The sequence below is a fragment of the Crotalus tigris genome, unplaced genomic scaffold, assembly GCF_016545835.1.
Source record: "Crotalus tigris isolate CLP2741 ecotype Arizona unplaced genomic scaffold, ASM1654583v1 scf7180000018084.670488, whole genome shotgun sequence".
In the NCBI taxonomy this organism is placed as follows: Eukaryota; Metazoa; Chordata; class Lepidosauria; order Squamata; family Viperidae; genus Crotalus; species Crotalus tigris.
Window position 1 is genome coordinate 372,946 of NW_024096815.1, and position 26,995 is coordinate 399,940.

General features: G+C 39.3%; 1 protein-coding gene across 2 annotated transcripts in view; it reads right to left on the reverse strand.

Annotated features, from left to right (window-relative positions):
- The window catches only part of CNN1 (calponin 1), a 38,095-nt gene extending 19,833 nt beyond the window's left edge, over positions 1 to 18,262 (reverse strand). Inside the window, exon 1 of one of the 2 annotated variants that reach the window (XM_039347513.1) lies at positions 18,004 to 18,262. In XM_039347513.1, coding sequence (XP_039203447.1) covers positions 18,004 to 18,066 — 63 coding nt within the window. In that variant the 5' untranslated portion in view covers positions 18,067 to 18,262. Of the gene's footprint in view, positions 1 to 5,069; positions 5,479 to 18,003 lie in introns of those variants that run through there. The other variant, XM_039347514.1, reaches the window with a different exon arrangement.
- Positions 18,263 to 26,995: the final 8,733 nt, after the last annotated feature.

Below are 26,995 nucleotides of genomic sequence, written 5' to 3' on the forward strand. Positions count from 1 at the left end.
CCCTCTCCCTCTCTCTTTCCTCTCCCTCCCTCCCCCTTCTTTCTCCAGTTGAGGAGAGAGAGGGGGGAGAGAGAGGCACTTGCGCGTCCTCTTTCTTTCCTCTCTTTCTCTTTCTTTTTCTCTTTCCTCTCTCCCTCTCTCTTTCTCTCTTTCCTCTCCCTCCCCCCCTTCTTTCTTCAAGTGAGGAGAGGGGGGAGAGAGGCACTTGCACTTCCTCTCTCTCTTTCCTCTCTTTCTCTCTTTTTCTCTTTCCCCTCTCCCTCTCTCTTTCTCTCTTTCCTCTCCCTCCCTCCCCCTTTTTTCTCCAGGTGAGGAGAAAAAGAGAGAGAGAGAGAGAATGAAAGGCAAAGGGCACCAAAGGGGCGGGGAGGGGGGCAGGAGGCAGCAGAAGACCCCGTCGCTGCTGGAGGCACCCAGCTTTGCTGCCCGCCGGGCCTGCAGGGATGCCCCGGCTCACAGTCATGTTGGCAGGCCGTCCCATGTACCGCTGGCATCCCTGAGCTCAAGTCGGGGCCACGGGGCATCTGCAGAATGCCCCACCCATCGGCTGCATCACCAAGCCTCCCCTTGCGCCACCAGCGTCCCCGGCTTAACTCGCAGGGCATCTGCAGAACACCCCCATCAGCTGCTGGAGGAGCTGGGGCCGCTCCGCAATGCACGACGCTCCTGGCCATCCGCGACCCACCAGCATCGCCCAGGAAGCCGGCCACCATCCCAGCCAGGACTGCCGCCCGGGGGGCAACAGGAGGAATAAGGGGAGGAGGAGGAGGAGGGCAAGGAAGCCGGCGCCAGACCCCAGGAGGAGGCGCTCCCGTGGGTCTGGTTGGAAAATGCCTCCCCCTCCCTTTCTCTCCCCCCCCATCTTCTACTCACCTCTCAAAGCAGCCAGGGCTCTGGTGCACCTTCCTGGCCACCTGGGCCAACAGTCCCATGGCTGGGGATCACAGGGGCAGCTCTCCCTCAGGGCCGCAGCTTGCAGGAAGGCTGGCCCGCTAGGCTGAGGCTCTGGTGGGCTGCTCCCAGCGGGGATCCTGGGGATCCCCTGCGCAGTTCCCCGGCCATGTGTACCTGGTATGGGGCCAGCCAGGGAAATGGACTTCCTGGCTGCGCTTGTCCCAGAAGGCGGGGCACCCGGGCTCAGGGCCAACCAGGAGCCCTGTGAGGGGGCAAATCTGCATCAGAGAGAGAGAGAGAGAGAGAGAGAGAGAGAGAGAAGCACAAGTGCCCCCCCCTCTCTCCAAATGGCGGAGGAGGCTCGGAGCTGCAGGGGCAGGCTCAAAAATGTCCCCAAAACTTCTTGCTCCATCGCCCCCATATCGCCCCCTTTTCATTCCTTCGCCCCCATGTCGCCCCTTTTCATTCCATCGCCCCCCTGAAAAATGAAATCGCCCCCTGGGGGGCGATATCGCCCAGGTTAAGAACCACTGCTCTAAAGCACCTGTGGGCAGGACAAGAAGTAACAGACAGAAACTAATCAAGGAGAAATAGTACCTAGAACTAAGGAGAAATTTCCTGTCAATGAGAACAATTATTCAGTGGAACGCTTTGCCTTTAGAAACTATGGGTGCTCCATCATGAGTGTTTTTTAAGAAGAGATTGGACAGCCATTGTCCAGAATGGTATAGGGTCTCCTGCTTGAGCAGGGAGTCGGACCTCCAAGGTCCCTTCCAAGTCTGTTAGTCTGTATTTTGTAAATATTGAAAAAAAAACTGAAAAAAAAATCAGTTAAAATATTGTTATAAAGTGTCTCAGTGTTTCTGTCATAATCACATGTACTGCTGTATACTTTGATTAGTAGAAAATCCAAAACAAATCACATAGTGACAACCATTCCTTGACATCCGGAATAGTATCACATTTCTAATTTTTCAATATGATTCTTTTAGCCACCCCTAGCCAGAGCACATCTGGGAATATGAATTTTTAAAAAACATATCCAACCATTTGGTTGTGGGTACTGAATACAGATTTAGCCTGTGACTTTATTCAGTTGGGGATACAAGAGGAAAACCTTGGTGGCAGAGAGCTTGCAGAATATTGTGAAATTATTTAAGGTACATTTGTGTTCCACACAGCATAATTTAGAAAACATTCATACCAAAATGGGGATGAAAAAATGAATATTTGCAAAAGTACTATAATAATAGTAGGTCATAATTTTAAGAAATGGGGTGAGAAATTAATTGGGTCAGGACTGGCTAACCATGAAGATGAAAATAAGAACTAGAGCCTGACTGACAGGCACATATCCTTATTAATAATATTCCACATTACAATATTTTCTTGCTGCTCTCAGTTATTTACACCCTATTCTTAGGATATGAACCCTAATGCCTAAATAGCTCCATCTTCAATAAGGAATCAGCAGTCTTTGGAGAAATCTTTATTGAAATCAAAACGCACAAAAAAAGATCAAATGTTGAAAGCCCAAAACACTTCAGTGAAGATTTAAGTATTATAGTATGAACAGAATAATCTTCTACACATCTTTTTCCAAAGTCATAGAAGCCAACCAGACCCATGATTAGTCAACAGCAGCAGTTCCTAAATGGATAAAATCTTCTTTATGTTGAGATTGCCTCTGGATATTTTCTTGGGAACAATACAGAAATTGTTCAATACGTTTTTTTAAAAAAAAAAAAAAATAAGTAGCCTAGATGGCAGCCATAGTATACGCCACCTAACTACTAATCATGTTCAACTCTGCTTATTTTTTTCTATACTCTGCTTAAAGTTTAGTGTAGTATAGTGTAGTTTATACTATACTATAGATTTTCAGGGAGTGATTAAAATAAGATAGAAATACTCTTAAAAGAAGCTGTGATGAATTGAAATGCTTCCAATTTACATTTTTTGTTTGATATGCATAGCTGTGGCTGGTGCTCTTTGACCCAAGTTAAATTTGTAGTGAAATCTTCCCATCAAAACTGGGTGTTTTGGTGCTTGGAAGAGAACCTGTAATATTAAGGGGCAAGAGTTTAGTCAACCTTCACACAGCAAAACCTAGGGACCTTTGAAAAATCCACATTGGTTTTCTCGATTACAGGGAGAGAAAGGAAAGCTCCTTAAATTCCTTCCTTTTGCATGTGAAATTGAAAGCTGAATACAGCTTAGAAGCAGATAGAGAGGTTAGTGTGACATCAGATTCAGTCCTAGATAACCTCTGCTAAAAGATATATATAAATGACAATAAGGGTTATCTTATCTCTTATCTAAATCACTCTAAGAATTCAGAAGATTTGCAGATCTGGAGACTAATCCAAGACTGGCCAGCTAACCACTTTCATGCCTAAGGAATAATTTGAAACTGCCTCCAACAAAAACACAACTGCCTCGCCTTTGCCATTTTCTTCTGCTCCCATCCTGGCTACACAAGTTCTCCAAATCGCCAGTTAGGAGGGCCATGCTCTAGAAGCAGCAGTGGAGCAACATGAAACTGCAAAAGTGCACTGCTGGATCCTATGTGATGTTGTAGAACTCTTGTTTTGTTCTTTAGAGCTCTTGAGGTTTTGAGCAGCAGTTCAGGTGTCAGAGTATTAATAATGGTGAATAATATACCCTCAAAGGTAGATTGCTAATTATTACTGACATTCTGAAATGCATTTCCTATGTCTCATGTTCCTCGAATGTTCATTACAGAATATAATGGTGGCTATACCATTATATATTCTATATGTTTAAATAAATTTATCAACATAGTGTGATGACTATAGCCATTGTTTAATTTGTCTGCCTGCTCAGTTACTTATCCGGGTCTTCCAGCTTCTTGGTCTTCCTTCTTATAATTCATTATTTTTAAACTGGATTTGCATGTTTTCAGACAGAGGATTGTCCTCTGTAAAGCAAGACCTGGCCATCCAAGATACCCACCAGGCCTGGAGGATTTCTTACAACATAGTCATGGAATCCCACGTGGCACATAGTGATCTCTCTGTGTAAAAGATATAATGGTGGATAGCTTCTGCCAAAAGTAAAAGAACAAGCAGTCAAGAAATTTGCCACAACTACCACCTTTTTGTGGTACAGCAGGCACAAAAGCCTTAGAAAAGATGTTCAAATGCCATGGAGTATCTATACATATAAAGATCAGAATCGGTCAAACAATGGTATTCTCTGAGACTCAGTTGGATTTTAGAAAAGCAGGATAGGAAGAGCACTGATGCCTTTGAAATTTGATGTTGGAGAAGACTCTAGAGAATAACATGGATAAGAAAACAAACCAATGAATCATTGAACAAATCAATTCAAACAACAAGACTCAAATTATCCTGCTTCAGACACGTATACAAACTCTCTGAAGAAAGTTCTAATGCCGACAAAGATGGAAGAAAAGAGAAGAACCAAAGTGGATGGGCACAGTTACAGTGAAAATGAGAGCAGCATTGGGAGACCTGAAGAAAACTATCTGGTTGCTCTGAGTATAAAATGATTCAGTGGCACACAATCAGTCAATCAGTCAGTCTCTATTGATGGAACATTAGTTACAGGTATACTTTCCTCACTTTTGAAAAAGGAAGAGTGTTAAAGTGATGTGCAAATCAACATTCTGGAGTGTGATCCTGAGTGAACATTCTGGAGTATGGTTTGGAGCAAACATCTGCATGTGCCATGCATAATACACAATGATTATAGGGCACAGATAGAAGAATAGCTTCTTTAGTACTTATATCCAAATGAAAAGTTAAAAAGCAAGCACAAACATTCTCAAGAAAAAGCACAGGGAAAGTTGCTTGAAATCAAGAAGAACCAGAGGGGAGAGATCAGGTTTGAAAGATCAATATAAATCTAAAAAGGAATGTATAAATCAGAGATCTGGCTGTCTCCTACCAAAATTATGATTTTTCCCAAGTAAGACTTCCCCCATTAGAAGACTAAGTATTTAGGAAAAGGCAAGCTGTTCTGTTTCATCTTATATAAAAGGAAAGTCTGTGTCAGTGGCGTCCTGATCGCATCCCTCCCCAGCACTGTTCTCCATTCTTGGTGCTTGGCATGAATGCCTTAGCTGAGAACAAGAACTCATATGCATTCCTGGGGCCTTTCCTCTCTCTGGATATGAGACAGTTTCATACCTTCAGCTGTGCCAGGGAGTTCTGCCAATCCAAACAGGCTGTGTCCCCTCTAAAGGAATTCACCAAACTTGGGAGAAAAATGGAGGATATACTTGTCGCAGATCCACAAAAATTTATCTCTTGGTTGGGATGTTTCAAAGATCAGGCCTACCTAAATGGAGGCAGGACTTATGTGGAAGTTTAGCAAATGGAGGACTATTTATTTAGCCTGCTGTCAAGACTCACTTATTTGTTCCTTTTTAATATTTCTCAGAGAACGAGCCAGATGTTACAGAAACAAAAAAGACTGAGAAAGAAAAGTAGCACAGTGTTGGCACTTTATCTGTTACATTACTGTATTAGAACAGCTTTCACTGCTCTGGCCAACATTACACTTTCCTTTGCTATCTATACACATAATAGAGATTAGACTGGAAAAAAAACAATGCAGAGAATTCTAATTTGATGTGTGGCTTGTTTTGTTCATGTGAGCCAGCTAAACTTGTTTTCTCTGTTAATTATAGGAAGTTATCACATAGCAGGTGATCTAGGAACATCAAAAGAGAAATCTATATTAGCAACTTTTTATTGGGTTGTTTTTAACTGTTGTGAGCTGCACAGAGTCACTTTGGTGAGATGGGCAGCCATACAAATCAAATAAATAACCACAAAAGCTGTGGGGGGGAAAAAGTGCTGTAGTGCAGCTTGCCTTCATGCATAAGTCTCACAGAATCAATATAGCACGCTATTTCAGTGAAAGTACCCCACCGCTCTTCTAACAAAAGTTAAATATATTATTGAGGTCAGATCCTTGGCTATTTATCTTTTTATACTGTAATTTCTCAATTAAAATTTTACTATGACTAAAATATCAGCTGTTGTTCAATCAAATGCTTTATTTCTTCTCTTTTTTCATTTCATACCGTGCGCTTTAGCTTTTTATCTTTTGGTATATATGGAGTGCTTACAAAATGTGAAGTATAAGTGTTAAAAATAATCAAATCCATGTTAAACCAGTGTTCATTCCACTGTTTTGATTTAGAGAGATGAACGTTAAATGCTTCAAATATTTTGTATTTGGATTTATTTATCACTAAATTCTTAGCATTTTCATACCCCAAATCATGGAACTTTCCAAACTTTCTGAGAGCTGCATTTTTCTTAAAATGCCTAGAATGTTTCCAATTGTACCCTGGGAGGCAGGGGCTATTTAGAAGTATGAGACATAATTAGTCAGGCTCATTGTTAAGACCCAAGAGAAGCAAAAACTCCCAGGTAATATCATGAACTTCTAATACCTGAAATAATTCTAAAGCATACCGTGGTCAGAAAGTGTGTTAAATAACAAGTGCTCATCTGACCCTACGTAAATAGGCACAATTCACAAAATCTGAATACTGCAAAAATGAATTGCAATTGCAAATATGTGTACCCAGGTTCTATGAATTAAAGAAAAAAATGAATCCTATCTATATATTGCATAGGACGCTCAGACAGAAAGAATGAAAGATTCAAGAATGGAGAGATGGGCCTCTGTTATTAAAGATATTAAAATATTTATGTGAAACTATAATTTGTTTTGTGGCTAATTCAAATTCAGGTTTCAACTATCATATTGATTCATGCAGATTACAGTTTGAAGCTGAACATAGCAATTGCATCTACTTTCAACATACTAATTCCAAGGATGAGTTTTGAATATTGGATTATGTATTCTAAAACTAATTAATTGGGTAAATGTCCAAGCTCACAACTATCAAACAAATGAATCAGTTCCAAAATGAAACTTAAATTATATAACTAGAATGTAATTCTTGCATTCTCATATTCACACCATTTTAAAAGAGAAAATATTAGAGCTACCATAGTTGAACTGCAGAAATCAAGATGTAGGTACAAGTACTAGATTCTTGTAAAAAGCTAAAAAATGTCTAATTATTTCCAGTTATCTATTTTCCAGATGTCTCAGTCCAGATATGGTAGCATTGGGGAGTATCAGCATATCAAGAGAGAAGCAACTTAGTGATACCAAGCAGGAACTGGCTATCAGGCCAAACACCATCTCTCTTTTTCCTTTGTCAGTTACTCTCAACCCCTGTTTTTGTCCCTCACTGATATATTGCTAGTTAGTACTAATGTTTGTGTGGTGCAGAAGAAACATTACAAAACTTTCTTTTGAACTCTACTCCAAAATCTACAAAGGGTCCTTTGAAGGGACTGCTTGAAAAATCAGCTAATGTGGTGAAATTCCCTTGTACAAACTAGGCTTCGATGCAATTTTAGAGAGGCAATAAATACTAATTTATGGGTTCCAAGTTGTGGAGCTACAAGAAATGCAGGCAAGATTGCTGGAAGCTTTGGCTTTTGTGACCCATTATCAGAATTTATCACATGATGTTAATGGGACACTGTTCTCACAGGAATGCCTATCACAGACTGTTCTGTGTTTTAAACTTTGCTTTTGACCTAAGAAGGGGAAGCAAGTTTGGATTGGGATGTATTCCAAACAATCTCTGACAGCAGCTTCACAAATGCAAACAATTGCAAATCATGGATATCAAGCAAAAATGTTGCCAATAGCAGCAGTTTCTCATGCCAAGCACTGTAAACATTGTGCTAGACATTTCTCTTGCATTCTTAAAAGCATCTCTAATACTTCCACTTCTTATGCTCCACAGCTAGGGTCATGCCACATTTGATGAAATGAAGGCAACGGTATTGAAATTTCATGCATAAAGAAAGTAGAGTAATGTTAATAAAGGAAGAGGAGGATCCCTCTGACTCAGACACTGTTGAAGGAGATTTGAGTCTAGAGCACTGTTTCTCAACCTTGACAATTTTAAGGCATGTGGACTTCAACTCCCAGAATTCCACAGCCAGCATTGCTGGCTGTGGAATTCTGGGAGTTGAAGTCCACATGTCTTAAAATTGTCAAGATTGAGAAACACTGGTCTAGAGATATTTTCTAGATAAGCCATTCCATGCATGCTTATTGCTTTGTTCTGATCAGCTCCAGACAATGGTGGAATTCAAATACCTGAACAACCGGTTCTCTTATTCGATTGCAGGCCTGGGCCTCCAAGGCCTAGAACGGACTTCCGGAAGTGGCATCCATGCAGGCCTAGACTGGACTTCTGGAAGCCAGCTGGTTCTCCGAATGCAGCAAAATTTAGCTACCGGTTCTACTGAACCGGTGCGAACCGGCTGAATCCCACCACTGGCTCCAGATTATATCTGAGACTTTCACATATATTGAAAGATTTCTGATAATTATGAGAGTTTGTGTGCTTGGTTTGGCTGAGGATAATTCCTGTCCCTTCATACTTGCCCATTCTGATTACGTAGAACTTCTTTCCATTTTTCTAATAAAATTTAATAAAAAATTCCTCCTGCACATTTTTTCTGCAGAACAGATGTCTTATGTAGTTTGTTATGCATCAGTTCTTCCTGGTCCCTTTATAACAGCAATCAAGTCCATCTTTTGCCTTCCTAACAGAAAATATTTATTTATTGTTCAAGACCAATTCTTAAAAGAATACACTATTATAACATAGCAAACATAAAACCATAGTGTAACATAAACAACAAGCACGTCTACAGAGAAACTTGAAGCAAAAATATAAGAGAGGAACCAGATTATTTCTGCAAGCCATGGCTATTGTTGAAAAACAGCCTTATTGGACATAGCTGAAGGGGCAGTTAAGATGGCTAACTATTGGTGTTACAAAATGCAATGCAATGCAAGAGATGGGATGCACCTCATATAGACCAAGAATGTACTTGGAAAACAATTGGCTCAGCTCATCTGAAGGGCTTTAAAATAAAACTGCAGGGGGAAGGAGACCAATCTTTAGGACCAAAACCAAAGCATAAATCCTAAGAAAACAAATCAGAATAACATAATAAAATAGTAACACAATCACAGAGTTGGAACGGGCCTTGTAGGTCTTCTAGTAGTCCAGTCCAGTGGTCAACCCCCTGCTCAGGCGACCTATACCATTATAGCCTTGAGTCCCCTAATCATCTTTGTTGCTCTTCTCTGCACACTTTCTAGAATCTCAACATCTTTTTTATATTGAGGCAATCAAAACCAGAAGCAATATTCCAAGTGTGCTCTTACCCAGGCATTATAAAGTGGTAATTAACACTTTGCATGGTCTCGATTTCATAACTCTGTTAATGCAGCCTAGGACTCTGTTGGCTTTTTTGCCAGCTGCAGACAATGAGGAAGAGTGGGGTGAGAAGGAAGGGGCACTCAGGCATGTTAACAGAAGATGCAGGAAGCAAACACAGGGTCAGCCATAAAGGGCTCAGATGCCTATACACTAATGCTAAAAGTATGGGAAACAAACAAGGAGAACCTGAAGTCCTGGTACATGAGAGTAGATACTATTTTGTTACTTTTACTGAAATCTGGTGGGATGAAACCCATGACTGAAACATACTGTTTGAAGGATATACATTGTTCAAAAGCAATAGATCCAACACAAAAGGAGGAGTTGCATTGTATGTAAAGAATTATTACACCTCTACAGAAATATTCACAATATCAAGCATGAAAGTCTTCTTGAAAGTATTTGGGTGAATATTAGAGGAAAATGAAATTATATTATTATAGGCATGTACTACAGGACACCCAACCAAGCAGAGGAAATACATGAACTTTTTGCTAATCAGTTAATTGAGGTGTACAAGAAAAACTGTACAGGAAACCATTGTAATAATGGGAGACTTTAACTACCCTGACATCATCTGGGAGACAAACTCTGTAGCAAGTGGGAGATCAAACAGGTTCCTGATATGCCTGACAATTCTGTCATCCCAAAGATAGAGGAGGGAACTAGAGGATCAGTTATACTACACTTAATTTTTACTAATAGGGATAAGTTGGTGGAGGGAACTATGTCACTCTACAACTTGCCATAATTCAGGCACAGGAAATTAAATCAAGTCAGACTAATGATTTAGATTTTAAGAGAGCTGACTTCAATAAGCTAAGAGAGAGATTAGGAAGAATTTCATGGATAGAAATCCTAAAGCAGAAAACAACTCAAGATGCTTGGGAAGCTCTGAAAAATGAGATTATAAAATCTGAATCTAACACAATACCATAGAGAAAGAAAAACAAGAGACCCAGATGAAATCAGCCTGGTTGCATAAAGAATTCTTTGACAAACTGAGAGAAAAAAAGAAAAGTATTTAAAAAATGGAAAGAGGGACATATAACTAAAACAGAATACCAGCAACTAGCCCCAATCTGCAAGGACAAAGCCAGGGAAGCTAAGGCTTTGAATAAATTAAGACTTGCAACAAATGACAAAAATAACAAAAAACATTTTCTTTCAATATGTAAGAAATAAAAAGAAAATCAAGGAAATGATTGGTCCATTAATGGGAGAAGACAAGAAGGTGATGGCAGGGAGAAAGCAGAACTAAATAGAATCAGAATAGAGCTGGAAGGGACTTTTGAGGTCTTCTATTCCAGCCCTCTGCTCAAGCAGGAGAACCTCTACAATTTTAGACAAGTGGCTGTCCAATCTGTTCTTAAAAGCCTCCAGTCATGGGACACCCACAACTTCTGAAGGGAAGCTGTTCCACTGGTTAATTGTCCTTACTGTTAGGAAGTTTCTCTTTAATTCCAGGTTGCTTCTCTCTTTGGTCAGTTTCCATGCATTGTGTCTTGTCCTGCCCTTTGGTGCTTTGGAAAATAAGTTGACCCCCTCCTCTTTGTGGCAGCCTCTCAAATACTGGAATATAGCTATCATGTCCCCCCTAGTCCTTCTTTTCTCTAGACTGGCCATACCAAGTTCCTGCAACTGTTCTTCATATGTTTTAGTCTCCAGGACTTTAATCGTCTTAGTTGCTCTTCTTTGCACTTTTTCCAAAGTCTCAACATCTGTTTTGTAACGTGGTGACCAAAACTGGATGCAGTATTCCAGGTATGGCCTTACTAAGGCTTTATAAAGAGGTACTAATATTTAATGTGATCTTGATTCTATGCCTCTGTTTATACAACCAAGGATTGTATTAGCTTTTTTGGCTGCTGCCAAACACTGCTGGCTCATGTTTAAGTGATCATCCACCAGGACTCCAAGCTCCCTCTCACAGTTACTGTTTTTGAGTCAGGTTTCGCCTAATCTGTACTTGTACCTTTGGTTTTTCTTGCCCAGGTGTAAAACCTTACTTTTCTCCACATAAAATTTCATATTGTTGGATAGGGCCCATTATTCGAGTCTGTCAAGATCTTTTTGGATCCTGAGTTTATCTTCTGGGGTGTTGGCTATTCCTGCCAACTTAGTGTCATCTGCAAATTTGATGAGATCCCCTTCTATTCCCTCATCTAAGTCATTTATGAAGACATTGAAGAGTACTGGCCTAAGACAGAACCTTGTGGTACCACACTGCGTACTTCCCTCCATGTAGATGTAGTACCATTAAGGACTACTTGTTAGTATTGTTTGTCAGCCAGTTAGAAATCCATCTTATGGTGATGCTGTTTATCCCACATTTTTCTAGCTTACCAAGAAGTAGGTTGTGGTCTACTTTGTCACATGCCTTGCTGAAGTCTAAATATACTATGTCCACAGCATTTCATTGGCCTACTAATTTAGTCACTTTGTCCAAGAATGAAATAAGATTGGTTTGGTATGATCTGTTTTTAACAAATCCGTGCTGGCTACTAGTTATAACTTTATTTGTTTCTAGATGTTCACAGATCTGTTTTTTTTTTTCCAGTATCTCCTAGGTATTGAGATTAGACTGATTGGTCTGTAGTTTCCTGGGTCTGGTTTTTTTCCTTTTTTGAAGATGGGAACCAAATCAGTTCTTTTCCAATCCTTTGGTAGTTCCCCAATGCTCCAAGATTTTTCAAAGATATGATACAATGGTTCTGAGGTAACATCTGCCAGCTCCTTCAGATCTCTGGGATGTAATCCATCAGGTCCCAGTAATTTATATTCATCAAGGTCAGACAGGTATTCTCTTACCATTTTGTTGCTTAGTTTAATTTTAATTTTTAGTCTGTCTTTTACAGTTATGTTTTTGGTAGGTTAGGCTATAGTTTCTTTTTATGTGAAGACTGATGCAAAGAATAAGTTAAGCAGCTCTTTCATGCCTGTTACTTCCTTGCCATCTTCTCTCTTTAGTGGACCAACTGCTTCCTTGACATTTTTTTTGTTATTTATATGTGGAAAGAATTTTTTTTTAATTATCTTTGACTTTTGTTGCAAGTCTTTGTTCATTCTGAGCCTTTGCTTTCCTGACTTCATCTTTGCAGATTCGGGTTATCTGCTGATATTCTGCCTTAGTTATGTGTCCCTCTTTCCATTTTTTGTACTTGTCCTTTTTGTCTTTCAGTTTATCAGAGAGATCTTTGTGCAACCATGCTGGTTTTCCTCTTGGATTTCTTGTTTTTCTTTTTTAGTGGTATTGTGTTGGACTGGGCTTTTATGATTATATTTCTTTGCATCTGTCTTTACACCTAAGCAAAAAATCACCCAACCTATCAAAAACAGTATCATGGGAGACAGAACAGGAATTCTGGTAAAAAAACAGGCTTAAAAATTGGTAAGAGAACACCTATCCACTTTAGATGAGTTCAAATCACAGGGATCAGATGGTTTACATGCCAGGGTTCTGAAGGAGCTGTAGATGTGAGCTCAGATCCACTGAATAAAATCTTTCAGTGCTCCTGAAGCATGGGGGAAATGCCAGAGGACTGGAAAAGAATCAATGTGGTTTAAATTTGCAAAAAAGGGGAAACAGTGGAACCAAGAAACTATAGACCGATCAGCTTGATATCAATTCTTTGGAAAATCCTGGAAAAGATAATCAAACAGCAGATTTCTGAGCACTTAGAAATGAAAGGGTGATAGAATCCAGCATGGGTTTGTTAAAAACAGATCATGCCAGACAAACCTTATTGCTTTCTTTGATAAAGTAATTAAATTAGTGGATCAAGGAAACACTGTGGATATAGTCTACTTAGACTCCAATAAGGCATTTGATAAAGTAGACCACAGCCTACTTCTTAGACTAACATGGAATAGACAGTACCACCACCAGATGAATTTGCAGTTAACTGACCAACTGCACTCAGCATGTGGTCCTCAATGGAACTACATCTTCATAAAGGGAAGCATGCAGTGGGGTAATTCAAGGTTCTGTCTTGAGCTCAGTGCTCTTCAATATCTTCATAATTAACCTAGGTGAGGGGATAGAAAGGAAACTCATCAAATTTTCAGATGATACCAAGCTGTGAGGAATTGTTAACACTTTGGAAGATTCACTCAAGATTCAGAAGGATCTTGACAGACTTGAGCATTGGGTCCTATTCAACAAAATGCAATTCAGTGGTGAGAAAAGTAAAATCCTGCACATAGGCAGGAAAAACCAAATGTACAGGTACAGAATAGGCAGTATCTGGTCAACACTAGTACTTGTGAAAGGGATCTAGGTGTCTTGATGGACCACTACTTAAGTATGAGCCAGCAGTGTGCTGCAGCTGCCAAATAAGGCAATGCAGCCCTGGGCTGCATCAACAGAAGGATAGCATCAAGATTATGAGAAGTAATAGTATTGCTCTATACTGCAGTGGTGAGGCCGCACTTGGAATATTGCATCCAGTTCTGATCAAGATCTGGATCTGACCAAGATACAAAAAAGAGGCTGAGACCCCAGAAAGAGTGCAGAGAAGAGCAACAAAGATGATAACAGGTCTAGAGACTACTCATACAATGAATGGCTAAGGGAATTAGGCATCTTTAACCTAATGAAGAGAAGGCTTAGGGGTGACATGATAGCTGTCTTCCAATTCCTGAAGGACTGCCACAAGGAAGAGTGCGTTGATTTATTCTCCAAAGCACGAGGACAGGTCAAGGAGCAATGGGTGGATGCTCGTTGAAGAGATACCCAACTTGGAACTAACAAGAAATTTCCTGACAGTGAGAACAATTAATCATTGGAATAGCTTTCTTCCTGGAATTGTGGGTGCTCTCTCGCTGGAAGTTTTCAAGAAAAGATTGGGCAGCCATTTGTCTGGGCTGAAATAAGGACTCTTTCCTTGGGCAAGTGGTTGGATTATAAAATCTCCAAGGTCCCTTCCAGTCCTATGATTCTATGATTCGTTTTATTATATAGAGGCAGTTAGCAGTACCTGTGAAGCATATACAAATCTGATTTTCATGCGGAAAATCTCCTTTGCTTATTCTCCTGAGAAATTAAAGTCACTACTTTTTGTTTCCTACCATTTCAAATCAGCAGATCTACAGGTTCTACTAAGTTCCATTAAGATAACTCTCATTTTTGCAGTCTTTTTCCAGATTTTGGAGACAGAAAACAACTGAAAACAATCTCTAGGGCCATATTGTAGTAACTCCCTAGGACCTGAGAATATTTTTGTATAATCTTTGCCCTAAGATATAGTCTGGTAGTATTCCAAAGCTACCAAAAACGAATGTTCTAATGTATACTTAATTTGAAGTTCAGATGCACAATGTTTACCCTTCTCTATATTTAATCACAATCTGATGATAGAAAAAGATGCAAGTTTCCATGTTTTTTTTCTTATTATGGGGATGTTTGAAAGAATTGGAGACATTTGAATTTTAATTATGTTTGCTCTTTCTGTGGCTTCTTAGTGGATTTCTTTTATTTTGCCTGAAAGTTCTATAGTATTATAGAATTCAATTATTTCAAAGTCAATTATTTCATCAGTTGAAAGTGTTATGGTCTGTTTCTTTACTTGTAGATGTTTGAGATGAAGATTGAAATAAAATATAAAATATATGAAATATGTACACGGTTCACTAGACAACTATGTAATTGGAAGAAAGTTTGATAGTTTTAAAACTGAATGGCTTTTTTTTTACTTATCCTGGATCTTATGATCCATAGTTGTTCTGAAAGGATACTGATTTTTCCTTAAGAACAGAAAAAATATTATTACAATTAAAGGTGGTAATGTTTCAGAGTAACCAGCTTGCACAGGATGAAAGGGACAAAGGTACTACTTTTCCTTTAGGAAGCCTGATTCACAAAAAATATTTTATTTTGAGGCTACAGATGGTGTTTATATTCTGAAGGGAGGGTGGACCTTCGTCTATATATCTCTGTGTGTGTAAGTGTGTGTATGCACACATACATATATGTACACACATGTGTGTGAAGGCAATGTTGGTGGTTTCTCTTACCTGATATCTCAGTGCAGCCCCTCTGCTGTCTATTAAAATGTACACCCTGCCCAGCCATGCCCTTATTTAGAACTAGCCTTCAAAGAAACCCCAAAATTGACCATATATGGTGAGTCTGTTGCTGCCGAAACTCCAGCAAGACAGTGGGGAATGCAGACCAGAGAGGAGCTGTGGAGGGGGAGGGAAGAGACTGGTCTTTGGCTAGAACTAGCCCTCATGGGAAAGGCAGGATACCAGGAGAGAAATCAGGGCCTCCTGGCCAATCCACAGAGGCTTTGCTCTCTCTAATCGATGAGGAACTGTTAGGAAGCTGTCTTATCCCCAGCCAAGCCATGGTCCATCTAGCTCAGTCACAGGGGATGATAGGGCGCATTCCTGAGTTGTTCCTGACTGATTAGGGAGTCAATTGGAGATGCCAAGTCTGAAACCCAGGACTCTTGATGTGCAATTCATCAACTCTCTGGACAGTATCCAAAGGATACTCTGATCAGAGCTGGGCAGATGCTCTTACATCCGGGGAGATCCATAGATGAGTGCTCCCTACACAGATTCAAACAAACTAAGTTACAAGAAAAAAGCCTGCTGATAATTCATCATCTCTTGCTCCCAATGTGGTTTAGAATAAAAGGCCATGACACAGACAAGGAAGCAGCAAAAGGTAACAAAGTCCTCACTTGAAGGCCTGCCAAGCATCTAACAGCTGTTTCTAAGGATAGAGATATAGGGTACTTTCCTGCCTACTGTTAATAGCTTGGGCATAAGCCTCACAGTCCTGATGAAGTTTTCCCTCACAAATCGTAAAATGAAAGGAAGAACACAAGACTAGTGTTGATTTTCTGCAGGGAATCTTTCCACTTCATTGTGACTATACAGCACTTGTACTGGTGGGAGGAAAGGGTACTGGGAGAACATAAACAAATCAGCCATCACCATTCCCTCAGTTTCTTTTATTTTAATTACGTTTTCCCTTCTGGAAATCACCTAAAATAGCAGCTAAGGATCCCACACAAATTAGAGAGTTGCCTTCCCCCACCCATGATTCAAGTATTAGTTCTACATGTTCTGTTTTCCATTCTATCCGCCAAATGGCACCTCAGATCAATAATCTGAAGTGGCTGCGTTGCTATGTCTTTAGTGAAGAGTCATTGATAGCAAATAGGAGTTGCATCACCTCGTGGCTTCATGGGCTCCCCACTATTTTGCTAATCTACCTTAAGCACTCTGTGTGCAGTAGTTAATCCATTGAAAGCCCATCATTCTGTCTCCATCTTCCCAGCTCTCTGAGATCTGAGGCAAGAAAGGCCTCATGCAAATAATAACAGGGTTCCCTCAACATGCGAAGCCATAATTACTCAGCCTCTATGGGGTGGAATACATGACTTATGGAATACAGTAGCATGTTCATAAAATCATACAACATAAGAGTTGGAAAGGATCTTGGGGATCGTCTAGTCCAAACCCTTGATTATAGCAGGAATTTATTACTGCAGCATCCCTAATAGATGAACCTTTGACTTCTGTTTAAACAACTCCAGCAAGGGAGAGTCCAACATCTCTCAAGAGAAGTGTGAATCCTATTGGATCTCTTCTCTCAAATCTCACCTCCAAATTAACGGTGTGATGTAGGCCTGTAGGAAGAGATGTTGTGCAGACAGAGGCAAAAACATTACCTCTGTATGCAATCTGTATATGTATACATTAAAGTAGGAAGGAAGCATTATAATAGCAAAAACTCATTACGAGTCAATGCTTTGTTGCAAGACTGCTTGGGATTCCATATATACCAAATTGAGTATACTGAAATTAATTTTTGGAAAGAATAAAAAGATCAGCAGCAAAGAAATCAGAACTGTAGTCTAAAGTTGACTTATTTTGAATTAATCTATAAAAACTAAAAGAAATATTTATTGGGGTAGTAAACAAATATCAGGGTTGTCCTCAGGGTTCTGGAGCAACAGTTCTTTTAAAGCTGCTTCGGTAATTGTGACAGGTGCCCAGCATTCCCCAACCTGGTGTCATCTAAATATGTTGCTCATATTAGTGAACAACTCTCATGGGTGGGATGATGTTGGGCCAGGGATTGGAATCATGCATTGATGCAAAGTCCTGGGCTTTGTCTGGAAGTGAGGTTTGTTGAATTCAATGGCCATTTCTTAATAGTTAAAGCACAAATATAAACCTCCAATGACTGGAATGTTTATTCATATGACCAAAAGCCATCCTCTGAGTGTTCAATGAACAGACCTTATAAATATCATGAAATAGAGAATCAGAAGCCTCATGTGTAAAATTCTTTTTCTATACTGTTAAGGGCCAAAAGTTGCATCATATATATTGTTTTGTATCTGTAAAATGGGTATAATCATACATAGAATAGGATTAGTAAAAATGCAACTCATTGGTATTAACTTTTTTTTCACTATTTCATTCTCTCTATGCCTATTCCAAAGTTTATTCCACAGTTTTTCCAGTCGCAGTCCACTTCTTGCCTGTGATACTAGGATACAGGAAAACATTAGTTTGAAACATGGAGACTGAGAGGCAAGGATGACTGTGAAATGCTTGGAATGCTTGAGAGGAGCTGCACCAAAGCAACGCATTTCTCTCCCTTCATGCCTGGATTTTTCATAGGGGCAAAAAGATCTCTGCACTTCTTCAGTCCTACAATTCAGTCCCACCTCCACTTGAAAAAGTACCATTCCATGAAGTAGGGTTCTCAAAATTCCTCTCTCACACACATACAAACACCCAGAGGCTACCCTTACCTTATTCTTGACTTCAGCTGACATGCCATAGGCTGGGCCCCTGTTGAAATGTGTTGCAGACATGACGGGGGGACTGTGGTGGTGTTGCTCAGTATGGTTCTCTGCTTCCCTGGTTGCACGTCAGGTCTGACTCTCCAGAGTTTTCCCTGCAAGAGTTTAAAAACTCTTTGCTCTGGCATTCTCCCCCTCCTTCTGTCTGAGGAGGAGTTCTTCCATTGGCCAGGCTGTGTGGCCAATCGCCACCTGCCAAGGATGCTGATGTAAGCCTGATGGTATTAAGAAGCAATGGTGTCATTTTTTCCACCTTGGGGGGCATCCAGTTTTGTTGTTGACTCGATTTCCTGATGGATGGAGATTCTAAATATTTACAGAAGCCCAAGCATGTGTGAAATGGGGAAATGTTGATGGATCTGATTGGCAGAGCATTCCCTGCCCACAGTTCTTTCTCCCTCCCAGCTAGTGCTGCCTTGTCTGCTCCGCTACTTCTGTATTACTCCATTTCTATTTCATGCTTCCATGTAGCCCTCCTGTCTTCCACAATTCCCTCCCCTCCCTCCTTTGTAGTAGCTTCCCTAAAGAAAGCATCGAGACCATTCGCTTTCCTTTTCATGCATCCAAACCTCAAAAGAATGAGCTAGAAAAACATAATCCAGTCACTCAGAGGGCAGCACTGTCTGGCCAAGCCTCCTTCATTCTACACTAGTTCTTTTTGCTTTGTCTTCTGAGTTTTGGGTCTCTTGGGTTATTTTGGCACTGATAGCTGGCGTCTTTCCTTTTGTAGCTTTTGCAAACTATCATGTAAAACTCAAAAGTTTAACTCTTCATTTTTCTCCAGCAGCAACAAGCAGCTGCTGATCCATCTGAGTTTGTAGTTCTAAATACTTTACAATTTAAGTACCAGGCTATAATTATCCTAATGAAAATAGAGAAGTCAAATAAGAAGAGGCAACTTACCCTCAACTAAACACTTGTTATGAAACCCGCAATTACTGCCATGAATCCTCTAGACAAGGGTGGGAACTAAATTTCAAGGGTGAAGAGATTAAAGAAATTAGCATGAACAGGAAATAGAATTTAGTAGCCACTAGCTAGTTCTTCTCCCTAATTATACCCAGGCAGCTAAAATTTCCTCAATTCAAGCTGATTACTCAGGAAAGTACTTGCTGATGCCTGTGGTATAATAAGATTAGACTTTTTAATCAGAGAAGACTTCAGAAATGAGTGAGGGTGAGATTAAATCATTATTTTGTAACCTTGGCCACTTGAAGGTGTGTGGACTAACTTCTAGAATTCCCCAGCCAGCCAAGGGGAGTTGAGGCCCAACACATCTTCAAATGGCCAAGATTTGGAAACACTGGATAGACAAAGCATCAGGCTCAATTAACAAGTTTTCTAAAATGTCTCTTCCTTGAAAAGAGTTTTGGAGGCAAGGATTGGATGATGATCACATTAGAAAATGACAAGGGGAATCTTAGCTAAAACAAAACACACAACACCATGGTTTTTGGTGTTTTAGTGAATTCCCTTTCAAAGTAGCTTGAGTGCATTTCTGCTGTTTCTGCCATGTCAAAACTTTAGTATGAATCTGAAGTGATTTCTCTCAGTTCCTATGTATTGTTGCTTCCCTTCCTCTTCATGAGAATTGGGGGCAAGAAGGGCTGCCTGAACCATTTTCATAAATCACTTATTTGTTCTGTACTTGAGTCTCATTTATCTGATCATTGCCTTGGTAGAAAATCTTCTGAATGCCTTTCAAGACCATCCTCTTTACTCACCACAATTGAGGACTGTTTGCTGGATTTATTTCCTTCCTCTCCCCTCACACATTATCTATAAGTGGAAAATACCTATAATCGCTCTCCTTAATGTGAGATGTTGCTGGAAGATGAGGTAGTGAGCTAGAACAGGTGGCTGGACTCGTGGGTTTAGCCATCTGTCTAGACTTGTTCTGATTTTGTTCCAGTGGATATATTCAAAGGGAGCCTAACTATCCACTGATATTAGCTGACAGTTGGGCTCCTGTTGAACACAGGTTTAACGCTATCTTAGAACATGCTGTACCCGTGTTCAAAAGCAGCTGCATATGTGTATAATGCTATTCCAGAAGAATGCTAAAACTGGGCTGAAAAGCAGCCCAAAGAACAATTGTCAGATGGAAGGAGAATTGGGCAGCTCAGAAAGAGACTGCTCCTATTCACCTCCACTGATCTGTTGTTATTAAGGCCAATCTAGATCTCCTGGGTAAATATCTAGTTCACCATCATAAACTTGAATGGAGATTAAGTCCAGTTTGGATTTTCCTCCTCTCCAAAATAGAAAACCTCTGGAAGGCAGTGCCCAAGGATTCAAGAGGACACAGTGTGCCTGAACTACCTAAACTGACCAATAAGTGCCGAGCTAATCCATTCCTTGTATAAGAGCATCCCTCAAGAGACCTATGGACTCTAATGGGTCTTACCCTCTTAGTCTTTTGTAATGAATTAAAGACTTGGCTATTCCCCCCCCCCCACACACACACACTCCTGGGATTTGGGCTATGAGGATAAGCAAATTCAACTGGTTTATGTTGTTTACTGACCAGTTAGAATTGATGCTTGCCACCTCAGATGTTATGGTTTGAATTGTTTAAACTGTTTTTAACTCTGTGCACTGTTTTGGGTTATATAACAATATAGATCATTTAAATAAATAAATAAATAAATAAATAAATAAATAAATAAATAAATAAATAGATAGATAGATAAATAAATAAATACTCCCATATTTTAGCTAACAGAATATATCTAAAACACCCTCAGGTGAAGATGGGGGAAAACACTACCACCAGTATAACAAAGATCACTTAAGGCTGCTTCAAATATGGTGATTAGATGAAGGCAATATCATGAGGACATGGTTAAAAAAAAAGAGGTTGCTGAGGCATGTTTGTGTCACAGGGAAGTTCAAGTGGGCCTCTCAAAAGCATCTGGATATGTATTCATAAAGCAGGATAAGAAACAACAACAACGAAAAAAATAACAATGAACTACATAATAAATCTAGAGAATCCTGCTATTTTTTATGTTTAAAAAATGTAACATACTCCACATTTTTAAGCATACTTTAACTATAGCTGGAATCTCTTGGCCTGACTCAGAAAGCCTTTCTTCCAGCAGCTGATTATGATTCATTGAATCAGCAATTGGAACAAGATACTTATTACTTATTAAATATTTTCCAGTGCTTTGTAATCTTGTGATACAGCATAGCTTTCCCTCACACAATGTCACCTTGGATCACAACTGCATGCAGCCTATTGTCATGATCCTCTATTACTTCACATTGATGTAATTTTTTTCTTCATTCTCTTCAAACTGGACTAAAGCATATTTAATGTCACATTCTATTTATCACTGTATATTTTTATGCCACCTACATCAGTGGTGGTGGAATTTTTGAGTACTGTAATAGGTTTGATGTGTTTATTTACTAAATCACAGATGCACCAGAGGATTTTTTAAGGAAATAAAAAATATAAAAATTTACATATGTATATTCTGAGGAAAGATAAAGTTGTGAGGAAATAAATCTATTCTTTAGAGCAGGGGTACTCAAACATTTTGTTATCAGAACTCCCTTTAAATCTAATTTTAATGTGCATATCTCCCCTAAAAAAAATCAAACACCAAAATGAATAAAAATGAACAATTGAAACAAGAAAATGAAACTTTGTGAAAAGTAGATTACTGCAATATAATTAAAAGATTCTTCACTTCTCCACTGTAATTTGTTTGTACCCCCAAAGAAATGTACATCCCACAGTTTGGGAAAGCCTGCTATACAAAGCAGTAACCATTCCGTTATTGGGAAATGTAATGAAAATTGGATTTACAGGAAGAGCTTTTCTCTATTGACTTTCTCCTCAATCGGGAGGCAGGGAGGCAGGGAGGAAGGAAGAAAGGCCACTTGTTCATGAACCATCTACTCATGTTTTCATCTTAATCTTCTGATTGATCCTTCTTTGTTCAGAAGCATAACCCTTATTTTTTATGCTGTTTGTGTTTTATAAGCTGTATTGTCTGCTTTCTCATATGGAACAGGAAGGCAACATAAGTTGAATAAACACCAAGAAATGGACACTGTGCAACCGGTTTTTTTCTTTTGGCACCAATTGAGACAGTCCAACACGTTAACTGTGAGGTTTCACAAGGAATATTTCTTGCTCTCATTGAAATCACCAAGTTGAAGGCTTATTCACTCCATTGTTACTTGCACAGCTGTGTTTCCCAGAGAACAGCATAATAATAATAATAATAATAATAATAATAATAATAATAATAACAACAACAACAACAACAACAATAATAATAATAATAATAGGCATGGGAAGACAAAGCACTACATGGCCAATACGTTAAAAAAATAGCTGGGAAAGCAGATAATAACAAGACCTGGCAATGGCTAAGAGCAGGAAAATTGAAGAAAGAGACCGAGGACTAATTCTGGCTGCACAAGACCAAGCCTTAAGGACAAATGCATATAAAGTCAAAATTGAGAAGACAGCAACAGACAGTAAGTGCTGCCTATGCAAAGAAGCTGAAGAAACAGTGGACCACCTGGTAAGCTGTTGCAAGAAGATTGCACAGACTGACTACAAGCAGCGGCATGACAAAGTAGCAACAATGGTGCTTTGGAAGATCTGCAAAAAATATCATTTGCTTGTAAGCAAAAACTGGTGGGATCATAAAATAGAGAAAGTCATAGAAAATGATAAAATTAAACTGCTCTGGGGCTTCAGAATTCAAACAGACAAGCACCTGCAACATAACACCCCAGACTTAACAATTGTCGATAAGAAAGACAAAAAGTCTGGATAGTGGACGTGGCAGTGCCTGGAGACAGCAGAATAGACGAGAAAGAACTGGAGAAGATAACAAAATACAAAGACCTACAAATAGAAATAGAAAGACTGTGGCAAAAGGAAGCAAGGGTAGTACCAATAGTAATAGGCTCCTTGGGTGCAATCCCAAAACAACTGGAGCACCACTTGAACACGATTGGCATTGACAAATTCGCTATTAGTCAATTGCAAAAGGCGGCCTTACTAGGAACTGCTTCCATCCTGCGACGATATCTATAATACCATCAAACATCCACATCTGCCTATCCCAGGTCCTGGGTAAGGACTCGATAGGTAGACAAAATGCCAAATCCAGTCTGAACATCTGGCTGACTGTGCGATGATCCATAATAATAATAGTAAAGTTGGAAGGGATCTTGGAGGTCATCTAGTCCAACCCCCTGCTCAGGCAGGAAAATAATTTGGAAAGCTGAATGACATTGACAAGTGGCATTGAAGCCTAACAAAAGATAAAATACTTAACTGGGATTCTATTCGTCATATATGTATTTGAAAAACATGGTAATTTATGTGAAATAATGGATTTGAAATTGTAGCTTCCTTTTAAAAAATCCTGCAAAGTGGGTTTGGGAATTGGTTTGGGCAGATTTGCTTATGATTCAGAATTATTTGTTTTTAATTATTTAGATATAGGCATCATCCAACTCCAAAATGACTTTGGGCAGTCACATTATCAAAAAATAACAAAATAAAAACATAATATAATATAAATAGAAAGTTAACATCCAACTAATCAATATATAACATGTAAAAAGACATGTCTGAGACATTTGAGACTTTGGAAAAAGTGCAAAGAAGAGCAAGTAAGATAATTACTGGAGACTAAAACATATGAAGAATGGCTGCAGGATTTGGGTTTGGCTAGTCTAGAGAAAAGAAGGACTGGGGGGACATGATAGCATGATAGCATTTGAGGGGCTGCCACAAGGAGGAGGGGATCAACTTATTTTCCAAAGCACCAGAAGGCAGGACACGAAACAATGGACAGAAACTAATCAAGGAGGGAAGCAACCTGGAACTAAGGAGAAACTTCCTAACAGTGAGGACAATTAACCAGTAGAACACCTTGCTGTCAGAGTTGTGGGTGCTTCATCACTGGAGCTTTTTAAAAAGAGACTGGACAGTCACTTGTCTGAAATAGTATATAGGGTCTACTGTTTGAGCAAGGGGTTGGACTAGAAGACCTCCATGGTCCCTTCCAGCTCTATTCTGATTCTGATGGGGAAGCATATCATCATCTAAGATTAAAAATGGAAAATCCCCAGATCTGGGAAATGTGTGTGTGTGTATATATTAATATTCAGAGTCACTTTGTCTTGGTAAGATTAAGTTGATATTGCTGTCTCTTCATCCAGGGCCAGAGCTTGCAGGCACTTGGATAGGTCCTTGACAATATCACCTGGCCAGGTTGGAAGTAAGAGACCTTGTAAAATCAATTAAGGAAAATGTGTGTATCTCAGGGTTAAAATGAGTGCACTGATGACATCACCTAGTTTGGATAATGAAATGTCTTCAAGAAAAGCTCAGAAACCCTCACCTTGTAAAATGGTTCCCCAGTTCCCAACTTCTGTGGTCATTCCAGACTATACCATGATCGATGGTACCAAAAACCACTAAGATATCAAAATTTGGATGCTTAGCAATTGGCATGTATTTATGATGGTTGCAGTGTCCCAAGGCCATGTGATTACCTTTTGTGACTTTCTAGGCAGTCAACAAATAGCAAAGTGAAACCAGATTCACTTAACAACCATATTACTAGCTTAACAACTGCAGTTATTCACTTAACAACTCCAGCAAGAAAGGTCATAAAATTAAGTAAAACTCACTTAACAACTGTCTTGCTTAGCACCAAAATTTTGGTCTCAGCTGTGGTTGTATGTCAAGGATTACCTGTACCTGTAAAGCTTCAGGGCTACATATCTGGGACACAAATATCCAGACAATGAAGGAATGATTCCAAAGAGATTCAGAAAATGATTGGGCTTTCCTGTCAACTAATAGTCATCTAGATTTTTGCAGCTCACATATAGTAGCCCTAAAACCTTTCTCCATCTTATGATTTAGTGAAAAAAATGTTTCTCTCTTGGTCCTTTCAGGAAAAAAGGATGGGATTCTGTACTGTGCCTTTATTTTACTATTCCTCCCCAATTCCCCCCCCCCAAATGAACACTAATGATTGTTTCAGCTAGAATAATGTGGGATAGAAAAAGAATTGGAAATGGGCGGGTCACATAGCAAGAAGAACTGATAATAGGTGGACCAAGGCAGTTGTTGAATGGATCCCGCTTGATAAAAAGCATCCACAAGAGAGACCTAAAACAAGGTGAATTGACAACATTAGCAAGTATTGCGGGACCAACTGGCAAAAGAAAGCTCAAGACTGTATTGGTTGGAAACATGTGGAAGAGGCCTTCATCCTGCAATGGATAGAGAAAGGTTAGAATGAATGAACCTCAAGGTTCTGCCTGGGGTCCAGTGCTCTTCAATATCTTCATAAATGATTTAGATGAGGGGAATAGACGGGAAACTCATCAAACTTTCAGACATCAACAATTTGGAAGATAGACTCAGGATTCAGAAGGATCTCGACAGACTTGAACATTGGGCCGTATCCCATAAGATGCCATTCAGTGGTGAGAAAAGTAAGGTCCTGCACTGAAGCAGGAAAAACCTGCCTAAGTACAGGACCATACAGATATAGAATAAGCAGCACTAGGCTCAACAATAATAACTGTAAGAGAGATCTTGGTGTCCTACCTTATTGTTGAGAGATCAATAATTACATTCCAATATTCAGACTTGGGTATACTACAAAACAAATAATTTGTCACTCAGTTCAAATAATATGTGATCTCTTACAAATTGGAACAAATTGGCTAAGAATTTTCCATTATCCTTCTGACATAATTAAGATTTTATATTGGCTGCATCTAATATCAGAGGACAACTTTTAATTCTCCATGTAAAAACAATTCCTTGCTGGTGTTTATAACCTAATTGGATGCTTATTTGAGCCTGGCCTGCATGTCTAGGATAATGCTCTCAACCATGACAACTTTAAGAAGTGTGAGCTTCAACTCCCAGAATTTTCCAGCCAGCGTGGGAGTTGAAGTCCACACATTTTAAAAATGCCTGAAGTTGAGAAACACTGTTATAGACCATGATACAAGCAATCTTATTATGCTGTTTTCACAGTCCTATTCTATAGTTCGACATAATTGTGTATTACAATTCAATTGACAAGAGTTCACCTGTCTATTAAACCAATTTAGTTCTGCCATGAGGCACCACTGCATAAAATCAACTTTTAAGGGATATTTATCAGCTTTTGTTCCTTAAATGTACTCTGACAACCTTTCTCTTTTTGAATACTTTTTAATAATGGAATGCTGTGCTTAAAATAATTACTTTAAACTATTCAAATTCAGCTAATTACATGTTACTATCAACAATGCCCATTATTAGCAGAGGCATTTGTCCTATAAATAGTGTATCTCTAAATTTGTCTCTACTTGTTTCTTTGTCATTAGTAACTAGAATAATGTCTTCCTGGTGACCAGGCTATATAGATTGCAGTTAAAATCTAAATTAACTGGTATTAAACAAGCAATATTTAAATTTTAGAGAAAGGGAAGGGACATAAATTTAACAAAACAGTGCAAAATGTTTTTCTAGTACACGAATTAGTACAGGAGTTTCTTATTATAATTGTACTGTTAGTCATCCTACAGAGATGGACAGAAGTTTCTGCCAATTAGCAATTAGTCACAAAAAAGTCCAGCATTTACTGTAGATGCATTCTTGTTCTTACTATAACAGGGAGAAAATTTAAAAAGAAAGAACCAAATTATATTTGCTTTGTTTTGCAATTGAGCCAAGATCTGCTGAATAGCCATTCCAAAAATTGCAAGATTGTAGCCCCCATGGGTGGAAACTGTTTTTTCCCCAAATGCTCCCTGACCACTTTAACATTCTGCAAACTGCCTCATGTATTAACAACCCACTTACCTCAAGAGTTAGAGAAACTGGGCTGCAAAATTCCAAGCAATGATGAGATTGCAACAGAAATAGTAATTAGCACCAGTTGTA